The sequence below is a fragment of the Rhinopithecus bieti genome, unplaced genomic scaffold (assembly GCF_001698545.2).
Source record: "Rhinopithecus bieti isolate Rb0 unplaced genomic scaffold, ASM169854v2 scaffold_30732, whole genome shotgun sequence".
NCBI classification, from domain to species: domain Eukaryota; kingdom Metazoa; phylum Chordata; class Mammalia; order Primates; family Cercopithecidae; genus Rhinopithecus; species Rhinopithecus bieti.
Window position 1 is genome coordinate 5,522,032 of NW_016814045.1, and position 16,433 is coordinate 5,538,464.

The following is a 16,433-nucleotide window of genomic DNA, read 5'->3' on the forward strand; positions in this document are numbered from 1 at the left end:
AGGGGCTGGAGTTGGAGACCAGCCTGGACAACATAGTGAGACCCTGTTTCTACAAAAAATAGAAAAAATTAGCTGAGTGTGGTAGCACATGCCTGTAGTTCCAGCTGCTGAAGAGGCTGAGGTAGGTGGGAGGATCTCTTAAGCCTGGAAAGTCAAGGTTGCTGTGAGTCATGTTCACACCACTGCTCTCTAGCCTGGGTGACAGAGTGAGAGCCTGTCTCTAAAAAACCCAAACAAACAAGCAACCAAAAAAAGAAAAGAAAAGAAGCATTTATATGTACTGTATATATATTTGTAAGTGCCTGCTCTACTTACTGTGCAAATCCATTTCTTAGAATACTCTACACAACTACTTTCAGACATTAATAATAATATATATACAAAAATATTTACTAAGGCATTCTAAGACATTATAGTACAAATTAGAATTTAAAATAATTCTTGGCTGGCCGTGGTGGCTCCCACCTGTAATCCTAACACTTTGGGAGGCAGAGGTGGGAGGATCACCTGAGGTCAGAAGTTCAAGACCAGCCTGGCCAACATGGTGAAGCCTAGTGTCTACTTAAAAAAAAAGGCCAGGCACGGTGGTTCATGCCTGTAATTCCAGCACTTTGGGAGGCCGAGACAGGTGAATCACCCGAGGTCAGGAGTTTGAGCCCAGCCTGGCGAACACAGTGAAACCCCATCTCTACTAAAACACAAAAATTAGCCGGGCGTGGTAGCATGCACCTGTAGTCCTGGCTACTCGGGAGGCTGAGGCAGAATTGTTTGAGCCCAGGAGGCGGAGGTTGCATTGAACCGAGATCACGCCACTGCACTCCAGCCTGGACAACACTCAACACTGTGAGACTCCGTCTCCACAAAAAAAAAAAAAGAAAAAAAACCATAACAAATTTAGTGACTCAAAGCTTTATGTGACAAAGGCGCTCTCAGAAAGGAAGAGTTAAATTATAACATATCCATATTATGCGTTAGTAGTATGTGTCCACAATTAACGCATATTATGGATATGTTATAATTTAACTGTTCATTCCTCTTTTGATGGATGCTGAAATTGTCTCTATAATTTTCTTGTAAGAAATAATGCCTTGGGGTGGGGGGGGGGTCTTCCTTTCTGAGGCTATCATTTGTATTCCTCACTTCTTAAATTTGTTTGATATGTTGAGGCTAAAAAAAAGATTACGGGTCTTCAGAACGCCCCAATGCCCGGGGCTGCTGGGGTACCTCGGAGTTTGTCAAGGTGTAGCTTAAAATGTTAATTCCCATGCTCGCTACCAAATATTCGAGTAAGGCTTCTGTAGTTCTTATAAGTCACCCGCTTTCTTTCAGGAGGAATGCTAAAGATTAAGAGCGGCAAGAAGTCAAGAGTCCGCCCACCCTCCGAGCTCTCTTAGGGCGATGTCCTTGCTCATTTGGAGACTGATTCAGTCCCCTTTAGGCCCCCAAGTTACATAAAGATGAGGACTTTGGAGATGTTTTCTCAGGAAGGGCAGAGCTGTAAAAACACAGCCTGGCCGGTAGCTACATCTTTCCTTCCTAACAAAGAATAAGCCGCAATTCACTCTCTCCGGCACCTGAACTTTGGGGTAACGATTAACTGCGATCCCAAGCCTTCAGGCAAGTAAAAAAATCCTGAAATGATTACGCCTGTTTGGAGGCTTGCAAAGCACTAGGGTATGGGGAAAGTCAATCGAGGTGCTCTCCGGCTCTTTCCCAGCCAGCTAACCCGCCATATCTAACACAGCTAAGAGCTGCCGACGCCATTTTGCAGGGTGGGCTACGCAGACTCTTGGCGGGAGGCCGGCGCGCTTGAGCGGGAGAGGACGTGGAAGTGTTGGAGGTGGGGAGCGCGCGTTACGACTGGAAAGCACGCGTGCGCACAGGCGACAGTGGCGGAGGGGTGGGGCCAGTGTACGAGTGCGCGTGCTCGGTGGGAGCCCGCGGAGTACCTGGAAGGAGGTGGGGGGCGAGGTAGAAAGGAGTGTGGTTGAAGAGCGCTTGCGCAGGAGGGCTACGGTACGGGGGTGGGAAGGCTCCGGAGCACGCGCGCGGAGGCGGGACTTGAGAAGTGCTCGCGAGATCTTCAGGGGCTATATATAAGCGCGGGGAGCCTGCGTCCTTTCCCTGGTGTGAGTCCGTCCTGCGTGGCTGTTCTTTAGAGCAGCGTTCGTGTATCTCCGTCCGCCTTCTCTCCCACCTAAGTGCGTGCCGCCACCTGATGGAAGATTCGATGGACATGGACATGAGCCCCCTGAGGCCCCAGAACTATCTTTTCGGTAACTGCAGGGGGGAGCTGGAGCGAGGCCGAGCGGGGCCTGGTGGCGGTGAAGGTGGGGGTGAGGGGAGGGAATCCGGCTGCAGCAGGGTCTGGTGGAGACCGCCAGACCGGCTGGAGGCCTGAGCGGGTGGGAAGAGCTGCCCGAATCCTGGACCTGGAGGGATTGGAGCCGCGCGGGGAGCCGGAGGCGTAAAGGGGGAGGAGACGAGCGGCCTGAAGCGCCTGGAGCGTGAGCAGTCCGAGGCCCAGGGCCTGAGGTATAGCGGAACTGGCCGCCTGGAAGTTCGGCCGTTGCCGGGGATACGCCGCGGCGCTCCAGGCGTGGTTTATTTTTTAACGGAGTTTGTTCGTAGGCTTCTGATCCCAGGCCCCGGGTTGGTGGTCCCGGAGGCTGGATTTACCGGGAAGCATGGGCCTGCTTGTTGGAGAGGCTAAATGCACGGCCTGGCGTTGTTCTGACCTCAGAGTCGGGAGCTGCCGGACCCAGACTTCACTCGCGTGCTTCGGCCAGTTACTGGGGGAGGGGAGACGCGGCGCGGCGTGAGGAGGCCGCAACCGCTGGGAGCACGTGGTTGCCACGTGGTTGGGGGAGGGAGGGGGGTGTGGGCGCTACATCCGGGGCTCACCAGCATGTTACTACTCCAGATCAAGGGATGCTGTGGCTCAGTTGAAGTGGGAAATGTTAAGAGGCTGGTAACACTAGGATTCTGGAGGTCTTTGTTCAGTGCTTACAGCATCTACTGTGATGGCAGCTCTTTTTTTTTTTTTTTGAGCCCCTTTCCTGTCTCACTGCAGTAGGTGGAGCTAGCCCCACTTTGCAGATGAGGGCACTGGTGCCCAGAGATAAACTCACTTAACGAAGGTTGTACTTATAGGCAAAGAGGCTAAAACTAAACCAAGACCCTTGACTCATAGCTGCTGCTTCGTGAATATTAATGAGGCTTCGTTTTAGGGGGACGTCCTCGCATGCCGACATTTGTGCGGCATTGACCAAACCGCTTATTTAAATACAAGAAACACGTAGAGTGTTCGGTTTGAGTCAGATCAAGACCTAAAACTATTCGCAGAATTTTGGGAACACCACCCTCCTCGACTTGCGGTAGCCCTGCCCCAAAAAGGAGAGTCCCACTTGCGTTTTTAATGTCAGTAGGTTTAATTGCAGAAGCCTAATCTTTGTGCTATTCAGACTTTGAAGTAAGTGCGAATCCTACCGTGAATTTTATCTTGTTCATTATCCGTGCTGAGATTTGTTAATTAAACCTCTTCACATTGAAGCATGTATATGTATTGGTAACGGTTAGATGGTAGTTAAATGGAATTATTTAAAATTTTTATTCTGACAGTATTTCAAAGAATTTTGCCCATACATAGAGTGGGAGTAGACACATGTATTTAAAACATTAAGGCTTTAATTCCTAGCTATTTTGGATAACTGAGAATTTTGATAAGTTTGTATCACTACTTTTTGATAACTGTTGGAAACAATCCTCCTTGTCTTAAACATAGTTTCTGAATATAGTTACAGGCGTATGTCACTTTCTGTTGCTTTAAAGAGTAGAGTGTTGACCCCTGTAGCAAGCTTTGGTTCTTTTACCTTTGTCGTTTTTCTTTTGTAATAGTAAGCTATTCATGTTTGTAACCGTTCTCATTTCGAACTTTCCATTTGGGAATTTAGGTGGGTAAATCAGCTGTTTTAAATAGTGGGAAACTTAACATTGGACATTACATTTGGTTTCAGGTAATTGTTTTAGGTTCAGATTTACTAAACCGTTGAGCTTGTTTCTGTATGCAGAATAACAGTGCCTATCAGCGTAGTTAGAGATGAAATGTGGTATGATGAGAAAATGGAATTGTAGTCTTCTGTGGGTGTTACTTGTTTGTAGAGGTTTCTGTTCAAGAATCTAGGAATTGATCATTCTGCTTTGCCTTCTGGTAGCTAAAATTGTGAAAAACTAGTTCAAAAGTTAGACCTGACCTTTTTGGTTACCCACACTTAAGTTTCAGTGTTATTTTCTCCTTGTTAGAGTTGCTTTTTTCTTCATTTACAGGTTGTGAACTAAAGGCCGACAAAGATTATCACTTTAAGGTGGATAATGATGAAAATGAGCACCAGTTATCTTTAAGAACGGTACTTAAACTTTCAAAATAAACTACTTAACCCTACTTGATTTCAGCCTTTTAGTTTCTTTTCATGTGGCTTGAGACTTTTCCTTTGCTGACTGCTTGTAAAATACTATTTCTTACACCTGGGTATTGTGTGTACCTCACTGTCTGTACATCTTTGATGAAGAACTTGGCATCTATACTCATTTGGTAACCATGTAAAATCCAGTCACATTGTTAAACTTGCCTTATTTTCTTCAGTTGGATTATAAAGCCCTTGTAAAAGGCATCGATAATCTTACATGTCTACCAGAGACTAGCTCTTGTCTCAACTTAGAAGTTGCTCAATAGTTAGGTGATCTATATTGTGTGTATGCATATTTATGCATTTCTTAAATTTTCTGAATATGAGAAATTGATTTGCCAAGATCACAAAACCTGAGGATAACATTGCACAGATTTGTTTTCCAAGGTAACAGTGAGAGGTTTATACTTGTTTTTTAAAAAAATCATAGTCATGTGCCTCATTGCAACTGTTGGGTCAACAGATGGATCATACAACGGTGGTCACATAAGATTATCATACCCTATTTTTAATGTACCTTTCCTGTTTTTGTTTTTGTTTTTCCTTTGGAGGCAGTCTTCCTCTGTCACCCAGGCTGGAGTGCAGTGGCATAATCTTAGCTCAGTGCAACCTCTTGATTTCTGTGTTCAAGTGATTTCCTGCCTCAGCCTCCCAAGTAGCTGGGATTACAGGCATGTGCCACCATGCCTGGCTAATTTTTGTATTTTTAGTAGAGACGGAATTTTACCATGTCGTCCAGGCTGGTCTCAAACTCCTGACCTCATGATCTGCCCGCCTCAGCCTTCCTAAGTGCTGGGATTACAGGCATGAGCCACCACGCCCGGCCCTTTCCTATGCTTAGATGCACAAATACTTACTATTGTATTTCAGTTGCTTACAGTATTCAGTACAGTAACATACTGTACAGGTTTGTAGCCTAGGTGCGTGTAGTAGGCTATACCATCTAGGTTTGTTAGTATAAGCACATTCTTATGATTGTACAAAGATGAAATTGTCTAACAACACATTTCTCAAAACTTAGCCCTGTGGTTAAGTGACACATGGCTGCATATAACATTTAGTGGTGGGGGGGCTGTAAAATAGGTGGAACTCAAAGTTGAAGTAGTATTTTTTTTTGTTCACAGGTCAGTTTAGGGGCTGGTGCAAAGGATGAATTGCACATTGTTGAAGCAGAGGCAATGAATTACGAAGGCAGTCCAATTAAAGTAACACTGGCAACTTTGAAAATGTCTGTACAGCCAACGGTAAGGGCACTTACATACTTTGGATGTTGTGTCAAGGTTTAATTCTCTTTTAAGGTAGGTTTGGTGTCATTTCGTTGTGCCAAGGGGATAGAAAGTGGTTCTTTGTCTTCTGTCACTGGAGTTCAGTGGTCAGCTCTTGAACATGGGGGTTTCTGCTGCTAGTTTATCAGATGTGGAAAAACAGGTTCACGGGTTTGTTGATTTGGTTTATGTGTTTGCTTGTAATGTTTATTGTACATTTTCTTCATATGTTTAGTGATTAAAAATTTCTTCCTTCTAGGTTTCCCTTGGGGGCTTTGAAATAACACCACCAGTGGTCTTAAGGTTGAAGTGTGGTTCGGGGCCAGTGCATATTAGTGGACAGCACTTAGTAGGTATGTTATTTTTATATATTATACTACTTAGTTTATTCTCTTTAATGCAGTTGCTTGGTTCCCAGTTTGGACTTAAAGCATGGGTATAGTACTGCTGTCTTCAAAATAGATTCCAGTGTGAGTCTAGAAATTTATAATTGGAGAGGACAGATTAATTTTTGGGGCGGGGGGACAAAATCTTGCTCTGTCACCCAGGGTAGAGTACAGTGGCACGATCTTGGCTCACTGGAACCTCTCACTCTGGGATTCAAGCGATCCTTCTGTCTCAGCCTCCCCAGTAGCTGGGACCACAGGCGTGTGCCACCAAGCCTAGTTGTGTTTTATAGTTTTAGTAGAGAAGGGGTTTTGTGATGTTGGCCAGCCTGATCTTGAACTCCTGGCCTTAAAGTGTTCTGCACGCCCTGGCCTCTCAAAGTGCTAGTACTACATGCATCAGCGACTGTGCCTGACCTAAATTTTTTTTTTTTTAATAAAGACAGTCTCATTCTAATGAGGCTGGAGTGCAGTGATCATAGCTTGTTACAGCCTTGAACTACTGGGTTCACATCAGCCTCTGGAGTAGCTAGAACTGCAGGCACACTCCACCACGCCTGGCTAATTTTTTTTGTATATGTGCAGATGGGATCTCACTGTGTTGCCTAGATTGGTCTCTTGGCTCAAGTGGTCCGCCTTGGCCTCCCCAAAGTGAGATTACAGGCATGAGCCACCCTGCCCAGGCTTCTGGCATTTAAAACCTCGCAGTGAACGTTAGGCCTCGAAATACCTTTGTTAAAAAGTTCCTTTTCCCATTTGCTTTTTTTTTTTTAAATAGAATAGAAATCTCAGTTTTTAGAATATTTACTGTATGCTATCAGTGTTCTTTTTTTTCTGATTGCTGCTTGAGTTTTATAATGTCTAATAAATTGTATTTTAGCTGTGGAGGAAGATGCAGAGTCAGAAGATGAAGAGGAGGAGGACGTGAAACTCTTAAGTATATCTGGAAAGCGGTCTGCCCCTGGAGGTGGTAGCAAGGTTCCACAGGTAGAGATGGCAATTTTATTATAGGTTTTGTATTACAGATTTTAGTTTGGTGATAGAACAGCTCTTGTTCATGAGTATGTACCTTTTCTTTTAAAAGAAAAAAGTAAAACTTGCTGCTGATGAAGATGATGATGATGATGATGAAGATGATGATGATGAAGAGTAAGTATGATCTTAGAAACTTGATGCACTTCTGAAATCTTACCAAAAAAGGAATTTGACATCGTTATATGCATGAGGATTTTGTAAAGGTCATTTACAAAAAGCCATCCTGTGTAATAGTTTATAATAAAAGGGCAAGTGGTCATCTGTTGTCAGTTTAAGTTAAATGAGCTGAATTGAAAGGATATTGGGTCATGAGCCTTTACAGTGCTGTGACTTGTGACTCTTCAGAAGGGTAGACTATAGCATTTGCGAAGTTTGATTATGTCCCTTTGTTTTAAAGATTTAGTGGATATTATACCCATCAAGCCTGGTATGTATTATGGTGAAGTTAATTAGATTGGGTTGAAAGAAAATCTGACTAATAGCTCTGTATTCATTTTACAAATTGTTATTGAAGGTTTGTTATTCCCCAAAAGGATTTTGGCTTGTGGTTTTATGTAGATACTTAATGGACAAAAATAAGATCCTAAAAGGGATATTAAGATTTTTCTTGGGATTTAATACATGATTGGAAACAAGATTTGATATGTTTATATTAAACTAGATCAAACTGTTGGTATAAACAGTTACACACACACTGGTGTAAAGTACTGTTTATAATTGGTCTTATGTGTGCCAGTATCAGTAATACATTAAATACTTGGCTCTCAGCTTTGTCCTTCAGTTCTGAGATTGGTCCATATGCATTTACTGAAAACACATTAAATAAAATATAAGAACATGCACTCTAATAGAGAACATGCATGAATGATCAAATTGGGAGTTTAGGTTTTAAACTGGTGGTTCTTCAAAATCTTTGAGCATTGATGATGAAGGCAGGAAACAGGAAAAAGGCTGAAAGAGCTGAAAGCTTAAAAGTTCAAATTTGACCAGGCTCAGTGGTTCACGCCTGTAATCCCAATACCCAGCCGAGATGGGAGGATCTCTTAAGGCCAGGAGTTTGAGGCCAGCCTGGTCAACCCAGCAAGACCCAATCTCAAAAGAAAAATAAAAACTCAAAGTACTTGCATGTCAGACTTCCATAAATGAAGTCAAACTTAAGGCAGTATTTGTCACTGTTTTTCTTCTTTTTTTTTTTTTTTTTTGAGATGAAGTCTCCCTACTGTTGCCCAGGCTGGAGTGCAGTGGCGCCATCTCGGCTCACCGCAACCTCTGCCTCCTGAGTTCAAGCGATTGTCCTGCCTTAGCCTCCCGAGTAGCTGGGACTATAGGCGGGCCACCATGCCCTGCTAATTTTTGTATTTAGTAGAGACAGGGTTTCAGTATGTTGGTCAGGCTGGTCTTGAACTCCTGACCTCATGATCTCCCTGCCTCGGCCTCACAAAGTGCTGGGATTGCAGACGTGAGCCAGTCCACCCAGTCAGATTTTTATATTTTTCATAGAAGACGGAGTTTTGCCATGTTGGCCAGGCTAGTCTCAAACTCCTGACCTCAGGTAATCCGGTCACCTCATCCTCCCAAAGTGCTGGGATTACAGACATGAGCCACTGCGCCCGGCCACTTTTTCTTGAGATGGTGTTTTACCATGCTACTCAGACTGGAGTTGAATTCCTGGGCACAAGCGGTCCTCCCGTCTTAGCCTACGAAGCAGGTGTATAACCAAGCCCAGTTTGTTAATCACTTTTAAGAATATTTCTCATTAGTAAGAATGGAAATACATCCCAAGAGAGGAATGGGAAACAGGCTAAAAACACAAATGAGAAATAGAGATGATATGATTTGGATTGGTTTAGTCCGATTTTGAGTTACCTTTGCACAAGTTTATAAAATAAGTATTTAATAGCATTCACCAAGGCTCGGGGACAAGCAATCACTTCCAGAAAGGCTTTGGAGTAGGACCTGATGGTGGTCTTGATCCTGTTGGGGTTTTGGAAGATTTCCTTTTTTAAAAATGGATATAGTTAGGCTAGGCGTGGTGACTCATGCCTGTAATCCCAGCACTTTGGGAGGCTGAGGTGGGTGGATCACTTGAGCTCAGGACTTCAAGACCAGCCTGGCCAACATGGTGAAACCCGGCATCTACTAAAAATACAAAAATCAGCTGGGTGTGGTGGTGCCTGCCTGTTGGTCCCAGTTACTTGGGAGCCTGAGTCAGAAGAATTGCTTGAACCTGGAAGGTGGAGGTTGCAGCAAGCCAAGAACATGCCACTGCATTCCATCCTGGGCAACAGAGGGAGACTCCCATCTCAAAAAAATGGATGTAAATTCATGATGTAACCACAATGTAATAATTTTTCTTTGTCTTGGTGTTGATAGGAATGAGAAGTGTGTAGATAATAATCAAGGTCCAAATCAGTACCCCCCCCCCCTTTGTTTTTTAAAAAAAGTCTCGCTCTTGTCTCCCAGGCTGGAGTGCAATGGCGTGATCTCTGCTTACTGCAACCTTCACCATCTGGGTTCAAGCAATTCTTCTGCCTCGGCCTCCCGAGTAGCTGGGATTACAGGTGCCTGCCACCATGCCCGCCTAATTTTTGTGTTTTTAGTAAAGATGGGGTTTCACCATGTTGGCCAATCTGGTCTCGGACTCCTGACCTCAGGTGATCTGCCTGCCTGGGCCTCCCAAAGTGCTGGGATTACAGGCGTGAGCCACCATTCCCCGCTGCAAGTTTTCATATAAGTTGAAGAAAGCGTACTAAGGTCTAGGCATAGTGGTAAAGGATGCTTTGAGGGAAACAAGTCTTAATAGAAACCTAAGTGGTGAGATGGCAAGGGCCCAGCATATAGCTAGATGGCAATGAAAATGCAAAGAGGTGCAGGAAGGTTTGTTATAGTTACTTAGAAATCTAACCCTTTGAACACAGATAAAAGGGGAAATCAGTGGTCCCGTTTTGAGGATGGAAAGGGTATATATAGTGTGGGCTTAGTTGACTCTTGATTTAAGCAAGAAAAGCTATATAATGTGCATAGTGCTGATGTATCCTATATGTAAATGTATGTAATATCTTGATAATATGTGACCCTTAAATGTCTTTTTTAATTTGTGGAATTTCTTAATAAGTAAAGCTGGATTTTTTCTTTTTTCTTTTTTTTTTTTTTCTTTCGAGACAATCTCTGTCGCCCCACCTGAAGTGCATTGTTGGCCAGGCTGGAATGTAACTTCTGCCTCCTGGGTTCAAGTGATTCTCCTGCCTCAGCCTCCCAAGTAGCTGGCATTACAGCGTATGCCAGTGTGGCCAAACTAATTTTTTGTATTTTTAGTAGAGATGGTGTTTCACCATGTTGGTCAGGCTAGTCTTGAACTCCTGACCTCAGGTGATCTGCCCACCCCAGCCTCCCAGAGTGCTGAGATGACAGGTGTGAGCCACCACGTCCTGCCAATAAAGCTGTTTTGATAGTAGTTTTGATAGCTGTTTTGATAGTAGTTTAGTAGACTTGTTTTAACGAATAAGAAAAAACGTTTAAGAAAAGCATTCTCATCTTGTTTCTGGCACAGGGGAGGCACCTGCAGGGATTGGGTTCTAATGCCAGAAACTTGTAATGACAAAATCACTGTTAAAAAGCACTTGAAGGGCTATTCGTGGCAGCTTTTTAAAGTTATGATACTTTTTCTAAATACGGAAATTATTTCTTCGGTATTGGAAACATAGGTGTTTCTTACATGAAGTTGCCATATTGGGATTTAGAGACCAGTATGTTCAGTTTTTTTGAATTAAACGTGAACCACTTAGTATTTACTGATATAGACTTCTGCCTGACTTGCTCTCCAATGACTCGATTTGATTACTCCCTTCCATTATTTACCTATTTAACGTGTACATTTCATGCCTGTAATCCCAGCACTTTAGGAGGTCAAGGCGGGGGCGGATCACCTGAGGTCAGGAGTTAAAGACCAGCCTGGCCAATATGGTGAAACCCCGTCACTACTAACATACGAAAGATAGCTGGGTGTGATGGTCATTGCCTGCGATCCCAGCTACTACCGAGGGTGAGGCAGAAGAATTGCTTGAATCCGGGAGGCGGAGGTTGCAGTGAGCCGAGATCACACCATTGCACTCCAGATTGGGCAACAAGAGTAAAACTCAAAAAAGAAAAAAGTAGTGTACAGTTCAGTGGTTTTAGTGTGCTTAGTTGTGTAGTCATCACCACAATCAATTTTAGAACATTTCATCACCTCAATGAGAAATCGTCCTCTATAGGTATTACCCCTCATGCTCCTCAGCTGTAGTCAGCCACAAGTGAACTTTGTAGGTTTCTTGTCCCTCGTATTTTGCATGAATGGAATTCTGTGACTGTTTTCCTAGCACAGTGTTTTCAAGTTTCATCCATGTGAAAGCATTATCAGTACTCCATTCATTTTTGTGGTTGAATACATTGTATGGGTATGTTAATCGGTTATGCATCAGTTGGTGAGCATTTGGGTTGCTTCTACTTGTTGACTGCCATGAACGCTTGTGGACATGTCATTTTTTTTTGGGTGTACACCTAAAGCAGAGTGGCTGACCCATTGTATTTCCACTAGCAGTGTATGGGGCTTCTGATTTCACTACACCCTCACTTGCCATTATCTGACTCTAATCGTGGTGGAATGAAGTGCTAGTTGTGGGTTTGATTGCATTTCCCTGTAGACTATTATTGGTCTTTACTAGAGCGTCTTTTCATGTATTCATTGGCTATATATCTTTGGAGAAATGTCTTTACCCATTTAAAAAATCCAGTTACTTCTCTTTGTCATCACTGAGCTGTAAGAATTTTTTTTCCTATGATTTTTGTATTTTTAGTAAGAGAAGGGGTTTCGCCATGTTGGCCAGGCTGTCCTTAAATGCCTGTTTTCAGTGATCCACCTCCCTCTGCCTCCCAAACTGCTGGGATTACAGCTGTGAGCCACTGTGCCCTGGCAAGAATTTTTAGACAAGTCTTTAGTCTCTTTCTGTTGCCCAGGCTTGAGTGCAATGATGTGATCTTGGCTCTCGCTCACTGCAACCTCCTCCTCCCTTGTTCAAGCAGTTCCCCTGCTTCTCCCAAGGATTATAGGCATCCCGACTCCTTCCATGCCCGGCTGATTTTCTGTATTTTTAATAGAGACTGGGTTTCACCATGTTGGGCAGGCTGGTCTTGAACTCCTGACTTCAGGCCTGCCTCGGCCTCCCACAAGTGCTGGGATTACAGGCGTTGAGCCACTGCAAGTAAGAATTCTTTATATATTCTGCAAACAAGTACCTTATCAGACGCATGATTTGCAGATTATTTTCCACCATTCTGTGAATTGTCATTTAACTTTCATGATGGTGGCCTTTGACCAAGTTTTTAATTTTTATGATGTCTGATTTCTTTTGTTGCTTGTGCCTTTGGTGTCAATCCTAAGAAATCATTGCTAAATTCAAAGTTGTGAAAATTTACCCCCTTAATTCTGAGTTTTGTCCTGTAGTTATATTTAGTGTTTTGTTCCGTTTTGAGTAAATGTCTGTGTATGTTGTGAATGGAGGAGTCCAAATATAGACTTTGGATGTAGATGAGCAGTTTCCCCAAATGATTTGTTCAAAAACTTTTTTCCCCATTGAATGATCTTGGCAACCTTTAAAAGAGTCACTTAAGGCTCGGTACGGTGGCTCACACCTGTAATCCTGGCACTTTGAGAGTCCCAGGCAGGTGGATCACGACCAGGAGATAGAGACTATCTTGGCCAATATGGTGAAACCCTGTCTCTCTACTAAAAATACAAATTTTAGCTGGGCATGGTAGCATGTGCCTGTAGTACCACCTACTCAGGAGGCTGAGGCTGGAGAATTCACTTGAACCTGGGGGGCAGAGGTTGCAGTGATCGGAGATTGCGCCACTGTACTCCAGCCTGGTGACAGAGCGAGATTCCATCTCAAAAAACAAAAAAAAGTCACTTAACTATAAATACACGGTTTTATTTCTGGTCTGTTTGTTGATGTATGTGTCTATCCTTAACAGGTAAGAACAGTTACAACACTGTTCCTTTGTAGTTTTTTTTTTTTTTTTTTTTTTTTTGATGAGTCTCACTCTTGCCCAGGCTGGAAGCACAATGGTGCGATCTTGGCTTACTGCAACCTCCACCTCCTGGGTCCTCCTGCTTCAGCTTCCTGAGTAGCTGGGATACAGGTGCCCGCCACCATTCCTGGCTAATTTTTGTATTTTTAGTAGAGACTGGGTTTCTCCCTGTTGGCCAGGCTGGTCTCAAAACTCCTGACCTCAGGTGATCCAGCTGCCTCTGCCTCCTAAAAAGTATTGGGATTACAAGCATGAGCCATGGTGCCTTGACCCCTTCGTGGGTCTTATAGCTGATTTTTTGAAATCAAGTGTGAGTTCTCTAGCTTTGTTCCTTTCAAGATTGCATTTGGCCTCTTTGGGTCCCTTAAGTGTCTTTTTTTGTTTTTGTTTTTTGAGATAGGGTCTTGCTCTGTCACCCAGGCTGGAGCGCAGTGGCAGAATTACACAGTTACAGTTACTGCCTCAAGTAGATCCTTCTGCCTTAGCTTTTCAAGTAGCTGGGACTACAGGCACACACAACCACGTCTGCTAATTAAAATTTTTTTTTGTAGAGCGAGTTCTCATTATGTTGCCTAGGCTGGTCTCGAACTCAAATGAGATCCTCCCACCTCAGCCTCCCAAAGTGTTAGGATTATAGGTGTGAGACACTGCCGACTCTTGGGTTTGTATATAAATTTTAGGATCTATTTCTACAGAGAAACCAGCTTTGGGGAGTCTTCTAAGGATTGTATTTAATGTGTATATTTGGGGAGTGTTGCCATCTTGGCAATATCTGAACATGGAATGTTTCTATTTAGGTCTTTAATTTTTTTTTTAACACAAATTCACTCTATTTGAGTGTACAGTTTATACATTACTTAAATATACATGTATTATACATTGGTATAGCGTATATTCATGCAAAACTACTTATTGAGCAGCTTTGTTTCCCAGCCCCAGTGATCACAATTATACCTTCATTTCTTTTGAGTTTGACTACTTTTGGATACTTAATGAATAGAATCATACAGTGTTTGTTTTTTTGTGGCTGGCTTATTTTACTTTGTTCAAGGTTCAGTCATGTAGCATGCAAGAGGATTTTCATTGTGTGTGCGTATACATTTTCATTATTCAGCCATTTAACAGTTGGGTTGCTTTCATCTCTTGGCTGTTGTGAACAGTGAATGCTTCGATTAACACGGGTGGACAAATAATCACGTCAAGGTCCTGCTTTCAATTCCTGTGTCTACTCCCAAATTTTGAAAGTGCTTAATGTCTTGACGTTTCATTTGTAGTGATGATGATGATGATTTTGATGATGAGGAAGCTGAAGAAAAAGCACCAGTGAAGAAAGTGAGTAGATACAATGCTACAAGGTTGTTAAACTAACAATAGAAATGGTAATTTTTTAGTGTTATTTGCTTGTTTTGTAGTTAAGGGAAGCTGGTGTGGGAGATCATCTCATACTGAAAATTAGTCCTGAGGAGGACTACAGAAAACTTATAGTGGGGAATGGTCTGTTTTCTTTATCCATGTAGCCCTCCACCCAATTTGTTAGTCTTGTGTGACCTTTTGTTCAAGTAGTTGGTGCTTTTTCTTTTCTTTTTTTTTCCTTTTTTTTTTCTTTTTTTGAGATGGAGTCTGTGTCACCCAAGACTGGAGTACAGTGGCGTGATCTTGGCTCACTGCAACCTCTGCCTCCCGGGGTGAAGCGATTCTCCTGCCTCAGCCTCCTGAGTAGCTGGAATTACAGACTCAGGTCACCACACCGAGCTAATTTTTGCATTTTTAGTAGAGATGGAGTTTCATCATGTTGGCCAGGCAGGTCTCGAACTCCTGACCTCATGATCCACCTGCCTCGGCCTCCCAAAGTCCTGGGATTACAGGCGTGAGCCACTGCGTCCAGCCTGTGTGGTTGCTGCTTTTCTTACATGGCTTGGACAGTTTTGTTTGTCGGGGGGGTCGGGGACAGTGATGAAGATAAATTTCTAATTGCAGTCTATACGAGATACTCCAGCCAAAAATGCACAAAAGTCAAATCAGAATGGAAAAGACTCAAAACCATCATCAACACCAAGATCAAAAGTAAGTGGCTACATTTACGTATGGGTCTCATTGATATAGTTGGGGAAAAAAGATTCTACTGTGGAAGAATCTAGTGTGTCTGAAATTTCATAGGCCTTTATAGAACCCCTGTAATTGCTGTTTTAAAGTTTAAATCAGCTTGCTGCAGCTGGGCGCAGTGGCTCACTCCTGTAATCCCAGCACTTTGGGAGGGAGGCTGAGGTCGGTGGGATCACCTGAGGTCAGGAGTTTGAGACTAGCCTGGCCAACATCGTGAAACCCCATCCTTAGTAAAAACACAAACATTAGCCAGGCATGGTAGTATGTTCCTGTATGTAACTCCACCTACTCAGGAGGTGGAGGTTGCAGTGAGATTGCACCACTGCCCTCCAGCTTGGGCGAAAGAGTCAGACTCCGCCTCCAAAAAAAAATCCGCTTGTTGTGTGTTGTAGGTACACACAGACAAACGTACTAAATGTAAGGTGCTGCTGGGGTTCCAGTGGCAGGGGAAGCCAATCGATTTTTTTTTTTGAGAGAGACGGACCCTTGGTTTGTCACTAAGTCTGGGTTAGAGTTGCGTGATCTCGGCTTGCTGCAACCTTCACTTCCCGGGTTCAAGCGATTCTCCTCCCTCAGCTTCTCAAGTAGCTAGGACTACACGTGCACGCCACCAGGCCCAGCTTATTTTTGTATTTTTGAGTAGAGGTGGGGTTTCACTATATAAGTTGGCCAGTCTAGTCTCGAACTCCTGACTGCAGGTGATCCGCCCTCCTGGGCCTCCCAGAGTGCTGAGATTATAGGCGTGAGCCCCACGACTGGCCTGAATTTTTTATGATTATGAAGTCAATAGTTGTTTCCTGTAAGGAATCTTTGTTGAAAAGTATGCCTGCATAGAGTAGAGATTCTCAACCTTGGCTGCATATTAGATTGAAGTAGAACATTTAGGGCCAGGCAGGGTGTGATGGTCTCCTTTCTGGCCTAACCCTTCCTGCAGAAAATGGAATTTAAAGGAGAAAAACTTTAAAAGAACCCAATACTTGTGCTCTACTTATGGAGATTGTCATGAAATTGGTGTGGGGTGGGCCCCAGGCATCAGACTACAATGACTTTCTTCCTTTATTCTTAGGGATCTTCTGATTTCATTTTTTTTTTTTTTTTTTTTTTGAGAC

The 16,433-nt window shown here is 43.4% G+C and overlaps 1 protein-coding gene across 2 annotated transcripts in view; it reads left to right on the forward strand.

The window, feature by feature from the left end:
- The first annotated feature begins 1,916 nt into the window (after positions 1–1,916).
- Positions 1,917–16,433, forward strand: part of NPM1 (nucleophosmin 1) — a 20,672-nt gene continuing 6,155 nt past the window's right edge. For both annotated transcript variants that reach the window (XM_017849402.1, XM_017849403.1), the window contains exons 1-8: positions 1,917–2,276; positions 4,327–4,406; positions 5,591–5,710; positions 5,991–6,084; positions 6,998–7,104; positions 7,202–7,266; positions 14,496–14,553; positions 15,199–15,285. In XM_017849402.1, coding sequence (XP_017704891.1) covers positions 2,219–2,276; positions 4,327–4,406; positions 5,591–5,710; positions 5,991–6,084; positions 6,998–7,104; positions 7,202–7,266; positions 14,496–14,553; positions 15,199–15,285 — 669 coding nt within the window. In that variant the 5' untranslated portion in view covers positions 1,917–2,218. The remainder of the gene's footprint in view (positions 2,277–4,326; positions 4,407–5,590; positions 5,711–5,990; positions 6,085–6,997; positions 7,105–7,201; positions 7,267–14,495; positions 14,554–15,198; positions 15,286–16,433) is intronic.